This window comes from Zeugodacus cucurbitae, chromosome X (genome assembly GCF_028554725.1).
Source record: "Zeugodacus cucurbitae isolate PBARC_wt_2022May chromosome X, idZeuCucr1.2, whole genome shotgun sequence".
Lineage (NCBI taxonomy): Eukaryota > Metazoa > Arthropoda > Insecta > Diptera > Tephritidae > Zeugodacus > Zeugodacus cucurbitae.
The window spans coordinates 28,647,212-28,659,111 of NC_071672.1; the positions used below are offsets into that span (position 1 = coordinate 28,647,212).

General features: G+C 36.6%; 1 protein-coding gene across 1 annotated transcript; it reads right to left on the reverse strand.

Moving 5' to 3' along the window:
- Positions 1-699: 699 nt before the first annotated feature.
- On the reverse strand, positions 700-3,311 carry LOC128923075 (uncharacterized). Its single transcript, XM_054235467.1, has 6 exons — positions 2,961-3,311; positions 2,781-2,902; positions 2,548-2,670; positions 2,279-2,491; positions 1,665-2,223; positions 700-1,612 (listed from the first exon to the last, which is right to left on the reverse strand). Exons 1-5 carry the CDS (start codon positions 3,130-3,132, stop codon positions 2,158-2,160), a joined length of 696 nt encoding a protein of 231 aa, XP_054091442.1. The 5' UTR covers positions 3,133-3,311; the 3' UTR covers positions 700-1,612; positions 1,665-2,157.
- Positions 3,312-11,900: the final 8,589 nt, after the last annotated feature.

Below are 11,900 nucleotides of genomic sequence, written 5' to 3' on the forward strand. Positions count from 1 at the left end.
CTAAAACGAAATGTACTTTGAAAGTCTGATCAAGAGATTGAATTAATATCCCTTCCTCCAATGATTTAAGCTCTTCAAGTAAATGGAAGAAGGACGTTCTGTTTCCACAACATTTCAAATCTTTTGTAGATATAAAAGCAGCATTAAAAATAAAATCAAGTTTTGAGAGTATATATTGTGGCATAGTGGGGAAATTGTAATAACAACCGCAAATTGAGAATGTGTGACTACCAAGAGCGTTATTTATTTGAAAGTCATCAAAATATAAAACATAGGGTATTACCAGTTGAGAACCAACTTTTAATTTAATTGAATGAAAAATTTGTCCATTACAAAAATTTGAAAAATTAGTATCTGCTAAAAACTATTCTGTATTTTCTAAAGTCATTTGTAAAACATTAGGTAACTCAATAAGTGCTTTAACTTGAAATTTTGATGGCATTATTTGAATGCAAAGCTTTTTACTATCGAGTGTAGGGTTTCCCTGAACAACTGTGTCAGCTATTTCATTAATAATTACGAAAGACTTTGGGCTTTCATATAAATTCATTGCCTTCAAAACTGTAATTATTCGATGTTCACAAAAGTTAAGAATACAGTCAATATCGTTTTGTAGTTCGGGCAATAAGTTGTTGTTTGAATTTGAAATAACATTTCTGATTGTAGCAGAAACTGTTCCTAGTAAATCTGATACCATGATTTGTGTATTTAAAACATCTTTTCTTGGCATGGTACTTTTTGAATATAGTTGCAGACATAAAGCTAAAGACTTATTTTTTAAATCCGTTATGGTTTGTTCTCTATTTATATGAAATTGTGAACTTGTGTCTGGCATTGTTACTATGATAGGTTCATCTGATAAAATGGGTTCATCTAACCTAATTCCGGAGGATGTGGCGGGTAATTCTGTTGGTGTTTGTAAAGTGTAAATTATATTCTTATGTGTTAACAAATGTCGCTTTAGAGAACTAAAGTTAGAAAAAATTTGCTTACATTTATTTTGTTCGCATTGAAGTTTATCTCTATTTGACAACAAATGCATGTGTTTTAAATGTCTTATTAGCACATCAACACTTTTAAATAACTGAAAACATCTGAAACATTTATACATTATTACAATCGAAAAATTTACAAAATTTAATTTTTTTCATTCATATGTGTAAACAATGAAGTAAGATTTGAACTTTTTAAATCAAATTTTGAATCTAATTCATAAAAATGCTTTTGGATAAATATCCATGGCATTTCGCAGATCTTAGGATATTTAAGATTAAACACGTGAAAGATTTTAAAGCATATATCCAAACTTTCAATAAAAGAATTTAGTTTGTACAAAGTTTTGTCAAAGTAAATGTAAAAGGTTTTAAGATCGTCCTCAGAGTCTCCTACCACAATTATAAACGGCTGTACAGTCAATTTATTATAAAAATATTTACCGATAATTTCTTTTATTCGTTTTGAGTAGTCGCTAATTGTTGTTAACTTCAATACGAAGCTTTCATTAGCGCATCTTTAATAGTGGCTTTGTTTTTTGTATTTCCATCTACACTAAATCTTGCTGAAGGCAGCAGAACTGAATTGAGAAGAATTGTAAAAATGTAGTCTTGAAAATCTAAAAAAAAAAAATTATTTAGTGTTATTTTATTAATTTAACAACAACTTACCAATTTTTTCGTCGTTTTTGCTTGGTTCAAAAGATCTATTGATTGCTGATTCCGTATGTTGGCATAGTAGTAGTTCACTATCTTGGTTTTAAAATTATCCCACTTTGTTTTTAAAAGATTATCTTTTGCTGGATAAATCAAATTAAAATCTAGATTAATCTAAAAAAATATAAAAACTTTTATATTCTTGAATTTTGTGTTAAAGTTCTTTTTAAATAGCAGAAATGGTGCTCTGCAGTCTTTTAAAATTGGCCACTCTTGCAAAAAATCAGAATTCGAAAGCTTTGCCAAATCCTTTTTACGAAATGTAAATGTTTTTTGCCATTTGTCAATAACCTCATCTCAATTATTGATATCTTTTTGAAGCGAAGTTTTTAAACATAACGACAGCGTTTCGTCAACTTCAACATTTTCGTCTACTAATGGATCACGTACTTCACTCGAAAGAGATCTTTCCGCGGACGGACTACTCTTTCTAATCTTTGTCTTTAAATTAAAATATTTGGAATAGAGCTTGCCTGATGGGTTTTTTTTTTTGACGAGGAATGTAGTAATAATCCTGAAAGAAATCTGTTTACAATATGTTCTTTTAAATATATCGTTTTTAATAATACCTGGGACTCTTTTTCATTGGGAAATAAACCAATTATTTCTTCCACAATACTAGCAAAGTGTTCTGGTCTAAGCTTTGTCTTTGTTAACATGACATCTTCTAAAATTATTTTAATGAGGGCATCGCGTTGCTTATTCGTAAAACATGCCCATTCCTCATAATATTGAACAAGTTGTTTTCCGGCTGAGTTATCGTTTAAAAATTTTGAAAGGGGCTGCAATGAAATTTATCATAAAATTTAATACAAAACCTTTTACTGTATATTCTTACCTGTGATCCAAATGCGTTTCTTATTGAATTATTTGAAGAACAAGGTGAATCTTTGCGACGGTTTTTTTCTAGCCAACCAACAACTTTTGAAGTCTGGCTCAACGTTTCGTCTTCTATTCCAAACTTAAAAAATAAGTTTGCTAAATTATAAACGTAGTAATATTCAAATGGTAATTGTTTCTATGTACGTGCTTAACGTCGCAAATAAGCTTCAAAATTAATATTATATTTACCTTTGACTTGCGCCAGAAAAACAACTTTTCTCTAAACTCTGCTCGAAGACCAATATTTTTTACTGCTTCCGCAATGTCTTCTTTCGACAAATATTTTAAGCTTCGAAAAGTTATTCCAGCATCTAAGGAACATTAATAATAATGCATAAATGTTAATATTGCCGAAGAATTTTTACTTACTTTTTAGGCCAATAAAAAGTGTTTCCAGATCAAACTCCTTTAGCAGATTAAGGAGATCCGTATCTTCCTCAACACACGTGTACGTTAAATCACCCTGCTCATTAATTTGGATATCGTTGCCAAACATTCGCAGCAAGTCGTTTTCCGGTATAATTTTACCCTGACTGGTCATTCTTGTATCTTGTTTCTTAAATGTCAAAGTGAACACGTTTAAATAGAAAGTGCCACTTTGATTTATAAAGTGAACACTTTAAATGTCAAAGTGAACACGTTTATTAGAAAGTGTCACTTTGATTTATAAAGTGAACACTTTAGATTTTAAAGTGTACACGTTAAATTAGAAAGTGTCACTTTGATTTATAAAGTGAACACTTTAGATTTCAAAGTGAACACGTTTAAATAGAAAGTGCTACTTTGATTTATAAAGTGAACACTTTAAATGTCAAAGTGAACACTTTTAAATAGAAAGTGTCACTTTGATTTATAAAATGAACACTTTAAATGTAAACGTTAACACTTTTCTGCAAATTGATCACTTTACATTTTAAATTTAACACTTTCAAAATAAACGTTATAATTTTATTTTTAAACTTTTAAAAATTTTAAATCAAATGGATTCACTTTTAATACAATTTTAAAAGTGATTACATTATAAATAATAAATTTTACTTTAAAATATAAAGTTTGTCATTATAAAATAAAGTTAACATTTTTAAATTTAAGAATTTTACATTAAAAACAAAAATTTTAACTTTTAAATTAAAAGTAAACAATTAAAAAACTTAAAATTAGCACTTTTACAAAATATTTTTTTTTGTGTTCCCCATAAAGAACCTATAGACTGAGACACTTTAAATAAAATTTAAAAGTGTTCACATTTAATTTTAAAGCGCACTTTTTTTCTCAGTGTACGGACAATATTAAACCTAATTGGAACATTGGAAGTAGTAGTGATGAATCTAGTAGCGAAGTACAACCACAATAAGATTGAAATACATGATTCAGAGCAGAAAAAACCTAAAATGATCATGGACTATAACGCAACTTAGGGAGCGGTTGATTTTCTAGACAAAATGGCTTTGGCCTATAGTTGCAAATGTATGACAAGAAGGTGGTCTATAGCCATATTTCATAATATGATTGATATCTCATGTTTCAATGCTTACGTATTATATTGTGATACCAATACTGATTGGAAACAGAAGAGGACAGTACAAAGACGTCTGTTTTTAGAAAAACTGGGCCTGGAATTGGTCAATGATCACATTGAGCGTAGGAAAACTCTTCCTCGGACAAATGCATCGCTTGAATTAGTACAACGAGTGAAGACAGGTGTTACTGAGACAACAGCTACTTCCAGTGCACAGAGATGTAATTAAGGAAAAAGGTGTAATGTATGTCCGTCATCAAAATATGTCAAAACATCGAAAATCTGTAAAAAATGTAAGAAACCCACATGTCCAAGACATTCGGAAATTATGTGCCTCTTATGTTGTGAAGAGTAACAAATGTCATAAATTGTGTATTTTTTATTTGAATAAATATATAACATAAATAATTCCAACTGTATTTAATTTATAAAAATAACATCGACTTTGTTTTAAATCGGGTCAATATGACCCGAAGACCTTAAGTATGCGTAGTATTTGAGGAACCGAGGAAGGTTAATTCGATGTATTACATGTGCACTGCTAATAAAAATCACTAAAAATTGAAAATCTTTGTCCTTGTTATTTAGTTCGTTTTCAAACTCGCAAATAAAAATTGAGTATGTGTATCACCTTGTACACTGCTGTCTGAATGGGTTGACAGCGCATTTATGAATGTTCTCGAAATATACGAAGTCAAGCGCATTTTTCCGTTTTCGCATTCGCATACGCGAGCTATGTAGTTCTGTTTAATGTACCTGGTGGCGAAATTTAGTGAAATCAGTTCAGGAATTACCTCAGCCCTCATATACTATATATTGTAACGGATTTCCAAAATCTGTCGTTTACACTGCAACTCTACCCTGAGTTCTATCACTGGATTTTCAAATAAAAGTCACACTTTAATGGCTATACACTAATTTTTCTAAATCTAAATAGAAATAAAGTCCAAATCAAGGATATTTAAAAGTCCGGAAAGCCTTTGAAAAATTGAAGAATCAATTTTATTGGGTTGGTTGTTGTAAAATATATAAATATAAATATATGAACATGAAATTTGTATTAGAATAACTTAAACAAAATAATATACAGTCCACTAATACCCCTGACAGACGGCGGCGTTAACTCGGAATAACTGCTTTTATCGGGGTTAATTTGTTTGCTAACTCCCATTTAATCCTAAAAATTTTAGAGAGTTAGTGGGAGTTCGTGTCATTTTCGTTGGCAACATTGTTAAACATAGCCACTTTTTATCTATTGTGAATGAAGATATACAATACTGACCGCTGGTTTACAATTAAATGTAAACAAAAGGAAAAAGTAAAGAAAAAGTAAACAAGCAAAAGTAAGAACATTGTAATATTTAGTGCTGAATAAAATAATATTATTTTTCAAATTATAGATGACTTTAAGAAAGCAGAGATCCGGATGGTCAATCAGTGATGAAATTGAGCTTATTGATAGGTAGGAAGCGCATTCCCAAGATCTTCTAAAAGGAGGAAAGGCAAAGAGGAACGCGCATATTTATCAAAATATGGCCCAGGAAATGGGCAATAGATACACGGGTGAGGAGATTCATATAGAAATATAGGTTTGTTTAACTAAATAAATTAATTACATTTCATTATATATATTGAAATCCAACAGAGAAGAAAAGACTAAAATAGGCCCATCTGGCGGTAGCCCTTCTGAATGGGAACACTACCAGGCACGGCATCGAATCGTCGGTAGTCCTATCATATGGTAAAGAAATCATTTTCTTTTCATTTATTCATTTCATTTACTTCATAAGTATTTTCATATCATTTTTTAGAATTCGTTATCTATTCAAACGCCTCAGCAACCATCCGCAACCTGTGCGCTGCCATCTCCGTCATGTGTGGTGTCGTCACCATCGTTCATGTTGGCGTCTCCATCATCGCTACCGTCTCCATCGCCTTCGCTACCGTCTCTATTTCCTCCTCCACCGTCGCCATCTCCTTCTCTACCGTCGCCATCACCTTCGTTGTCATCGCCATCACCATCATCTCCACCAATACCGTCGTCAACTGTAAGGAAGCGCAATTACAATGGTGAAATGGAGAAATTTATGAAAGAGCAGACAGAAATATTAAAATCGAGTGCAGACGAAGCCAAGGTAGTGAATGATGAGATTGTTGATGCGATTCGTGAGCACAACAGAATGACGGACAGGTTTTTAAATATGATGGAGAAATTAATCGAAAAACTTTAAGTCCTTCTCCTTTTTTTTAATTTTTATTTATGATTTCCACATATACTAATTTGGATTACTTTAAAAAATATGAATTTAAAATAAAGACTTTGTTTTTTTAAATCATTAAATTGTGTAATTATGTGTACTAATATTTAGGAGGATGGGATCATGTCAGACTAAAGGCTGACATCACCGCCATCCAAGAAGTGCGATGGACGGGACAAGGACAGAAGAAGGTGGGTCCTTGTGACATCTACTACAGCGGCCATATAAAGGAGCGCAAATTTGGTGTTGGATTTGTGGTGGGAGAGAGACTCCGTCGCCGAGTCCTGGCATTCACCCCGGTGGATGAACGTCTAGCCACAATCCGCATAAAAGCGAGGTTCTTCAACATATCGCTTATTTGCGCCCACGCCCCAACGGAAGAGAAGGACGATGTGACCAAAATTGCTTTCTATGAGCGCCTAGAACGTACCTATGAGCGCTGCCTCCGCCACGATGTCAAAATCGTGCTTGGCGATTTTAACGCCAGGGTGGGTAAAGAAGGTGTCTTTGGCACAACAGTCCGAAAATTCAGCCTCCATAACGAAACATCGCCAAACGGCCTGAGGCTGATCGACTTCGCTGGGGCCCGAAATATGGTCGTCTGTAGTACCAGATTCTCGGTATAAGGGAACTGTGGGACGGCATCTCAAACTCACTGCGTACCGCCGCAACCGAAACCATTGGCTTTCGGAAAAGTCAAAAAAACAGCAGCGGAGAGAAAACAGACTGCCTACCTCGGAACGTTGCAAACAACACGTGCGGGATGGGATAGATACCGAGAGCTGAAGAGGGAAGCGAGACGCATCTGCAGACAAAAAAAGAAAGAGGCCGAAATGCGTGAGTACGAAGAGCTTGAGAAGCTGGCAGACAGAGGGAATGCTCGAAAATTTTATGAAAAAATTAAGCGACTTAACGAAGGTTTCAAGACCGGAGCATCCTCATGTAGAGGCCAAGGTGGTAATCTGGTAACCGATGTCCAGGGCATACTGGGATTATGGAGGGAACACTTCTCCGACCTGCTGAATGGCAGTGAAAGTACAACACCAGGAGTTGGCGAACCCGATTCCCCAATCGATGACGATGGAATAGATGTTCCATTACCCGACCATGACGAAATCCGAATAGCAATTACCCGCCTGAAGAACAACAAAGCGGCAGGGGCCGATAGATTACCGGCTGAGCTATTCAAATACGGCGGCGAAGAACTGATAAGGTGCATGCAACAGCTTCTTTGCAAAATATGGTCGGAAGAAAGCATGCCTGACGATTGGAATCTCAGTGCGCTCTGCCCAATCCATAAAAAGGGAGATCCCACAAACTGTGCCAATTACCGTGAGATAAGCCTCCTAAATATCGACTATAAGGTTCTATCGAGCGTACTGTGTGAAAGACTTAAGCCCACCGTCAACAAACTGATTGGACCTTATCAGTGTGGCTTTAGACCTGGAAAATCCACCATGGACCAGATATTCACCATGCGCCAAATCTTGGAGAAGACCCGTGAAAAGAGGATCGACAGACACCGCCCTTTTTGTCGATTTTAAAGCTGCTTTCGACAGCACGAAAAGGAGCTGCCTTTATGCCGCGATGTCTGAATTTGGTATCCCCGCAAAACTAATACGGCTGTGTAACTTGACATTGAGCAACACCAAAAGCTCCGTCATGATTGGGAAGGCTCTCTCCGAGCCGTTTGATACCAGACAAGGTGACTCACTATCGTGCGACTTCTTTAACTTGATGTTGGAAAAAATAATACGAGCTGCAGAGCTAAATAGAGAAGGTACAATCTTCTACAAAAGTGTACAGCTCCTGGCGATGATATTGATATCATCGGAAGCAACAACCGCGCCGTTTGTTCTGCTTTTTCCCGCATGGATAAGGAGGCGAAGCGAATGGGTTTGGAGCTGAATGAGGCCAAGACGAAATATCTCCTGTCATCAAGCAAACAGTCGGCGCACTCGCGTCTTGGCTCCCACGTCACTGTTGACAGTCATAACTTCGAAGTCGTAGATAATTTCGTATACCTGGGAACCAGTATCAACAACACCATCAATGTCAGCCTCGAAATCCAGCGCAGAATCACTCTTGCCAACAGGTGCTACTTTGGACTGAGTAGGCAATTGAAGAGTAAAGTCCTCTCTCGACGAACCAAAATCAAACTCTACAAGTCACTTATCATTCCCGTCCTGCTTTATGGTGCAAAAGCTTGGACGATGTCAACATCCGATGAGACGGCACTAAGAGTTTTCGAGAGGAAACTTTTGCGCAAGATTTATGGTCCTCAGAACATTGGCAACGGCGAATACCGCAGACGATGGAACGATGAGCTGTACGAGTTATACGACGACATTGACATAGTTCAGCGAATAAAAAGACAGCGGCTACGCTGGCTAGGTCATGTTGTCCGAATGCACGAAAACACTCCAGCCCTGAAAGTGTTCAATGCAGTACCCGCCGGAGGAAGCCGAGGAAGGGGAAGGCCTCCACTCCGTTAGAGGGACCAGGTGGAGATCGACCTGGTTACACTTGGAATCTCCAACAGGCGCCGAACTGCGAAGGAAAGAGAAGAGTGGCGCGCTCTCATCGATTCGGCTATAACCGGCTAAACGGTTGAACGCCAATAACATACATGCATACAATATTTTGGAAAATATGGAAATGCTGTTGATATAGATTAATAAGTTTTGTAGTACTCTTCTATAAGAGTATCTCAAAGATATTGCATTTCTAATTGCCGATGTTGTTACATCATTTTCCCCAACTCTTGTGGTGTGACGTGGTTGATTTTCTATGGTTCTTCCTACTGTATCTTGAATCCACGAAGAAGGAATTTCATTTTCAATTTTTAATAAATTGTGTAAAATACAACATGCATATACAATAACGTTCACGTTTTGTGGAGCTACTTGCAAGCCTCTGCCGACTTTTTGAAATCGAGCTTTTAATTGGCCGAAAGCATTTTTTATAACTCTGCGACATTTAGACAAATGGTAATTAAATGTTTTTTCTATGAGTGGTTGATTTGGTGAATATGGAAAAGGCATCATCATATAACGCGACATTCGAAAAGCTGAATCGCCAATAAGTAGCACAGGAACATTAACACCTCCAATTATTCTTCTGTTCTGAGAAAAAATTTCAGAGCTTTCATGGCAATTCTTCAAAGAGCTATTATGATATATGGAATACCAATGGAATACCACCCTTTATAGTAATAGAAATCGACAGCATCTTCTTTTTTTGGCTGAACTTCAATGTGGCAGCCAACTACTGCTCCGAAACACTGTGGGAAACCAAGTTGCTCAAAGCCTTGGACATTTTTATTTATTTCTTCTTATCTTGGGGGATAGCTATTGATGCAATCCGCTAAATTTTTGCAAACAGCGTTGCAAAAGTCCAGTACAATTTCTCCAACTGTAGTGCGTCCTACGCAAAATAAACTGGCAACAGTTCGATATTCTGCAGACGAACCTAATGCATACAAGGCAATAACCACTCTTTTTTGAACAGGAATGCAAAGTCTCATGTTATTGTTCGCCTTTTCGATTTCCTTAACTTTTTGGAAAAGTTTTTTAAAAGCTTTTTTGTTTAGGCGAAAATTTTCCTTAAACCTAATGTCGTCCATCTTTGCCGCATCGTACTCCCAAAAAGAGTCATTGCGGTCCTTTTAATTATGACCTATGAAGAATATATAAATATATATTATCGAAATACAACATACTAAACTTGCAAATTTCCAGGCCCTTCTTTGGCGTGTCTGGAAAGTCGCCACTGCATTACTAGTTTGTGCTATCGTTTGTTGCATTTCATTAAAGAATCTCCTATCCCGATGGAGTTTTAAAAGTAGTGTATTTAATTGTTTTTTGTATTAAAAAGTGATTTTGAACCAATTGGACTGCTAACAACCTTAATATTCGCCGTCTTTCCATTTTTATTGTTTCACTGTATCACACTGAAAATATTATGATTATGACAATCAGCTGTTTATGAGAGTTTATAAGAGAAAGTATGAAGTGTGTGTACGTATGTGTATAAGTGCGTTAGATGCACTAATCTAAAGAGCTGTTAAACATCAATGCGTTAGTATCTGAAGAATGCAATAAAAATAAAATACATATTTACACATGTGTATGTACACTAACAGCCCTATTCTGTGCACTTTACAAATTCAACTAATTTGTAAAAAATTGAAATTTATCAAGCATTTCGTAGTCTGTGTCTAAAATAAAAAGCTCTTTTCTTTATAAGTTGTTAAGAAGTAAAATGCTCTTGACAAATAAAATATCTCGCTGTGGATAGTTGTGAAAGAGAATTTGTGGCAATGGAGATATTTCACTTTTGTCGTTAGTTTTATACAAATAGGAAAAATATGAACATGTGGATGGCTCGCGTTATTAAGCCGTTTTTATAATATACTAGCAGACTCTACCACACGTTTTTGTGGCTAAGGGATACTATACATTAAATTATTAAATCTTTCAATGCAGAGAAAAAATTCTTATGCATAAAGACGAAAACGTTATAGCCGATAAATTTTTAAATGATTGATAGACATTATTGTAAGCGTAATCATCATAATTTGTAAAACTTTGATTTTTTTAATCGTATATTGGAGAATCGTAGGAGGATGGGATCATGTGTAGAAGTTCACGCAAGTGAGGAAAGTTTTTGATTGTCATTCACTTGGGAGTGGCCAGAAGCGATTCTTCTCCACATGGTTCAAGCAGATCACGACTTCCGGTTTTAGACCAAGTATCCTCTGGGTAGCCAACAGACATCCGTTTGAAGGCGAGCTAAAGTGAGAAGGCGAAGCCCGCTTATGCGGTTGTGCGTAGGGCTTGGGACCCACCACATAAAAACGAAGTACCAATGAAAAATCTACGAAAGCCTCGGATCAGACACCCCCCTTTTGATGACGACCCCTGCAAACGTTTTAAGGATAATGATATAAGGGCATGCACCTGGAATGTCCGGACCCTTAATTGGGAAGGTGCCTCTGCCCAGCTGGTTGATGTCCTCATACGACTCAAGGCTGACATCACCGCCATCCAAGAAGTGCGATGGACGGGACAATGACGGAAGAAGGTGGGTCCTTGTGACATCTACTACAGCGGCCATATAAAGGAGCGCAAATTTGGTGTTGGATTTGTGGTGTGAGAGAGACTCCGCCGCAGAGTCCTGGCATTCACACCGGTGGATGAACGTCTAGCCACAATCCGCATCAAAGCGAGGTTCTTCAACATATCGCTGATTTGCGCCCACACCCCAACGGAAGAGAAGGACGATGTGACCAAAGATGCTTTCTATGAGCGCCTAAAACGCACCTATGAGCGCTGCCCCCACCATGATGTAAAAGTCGTGCTTGGCGATTTTAACGCCAGGGTGGGTAAAGAAGGTGTCTTTGGCACAACAGTCCGAAAATTCAGCCTCCATGACGAAACATCGCCAAACGGCCTGAGGCTGATCGACTTCGCTGGGGCCCGAAATATGGTCGTCTGTAGTACCAGATTCCAGCATAAGAAAATACATCAA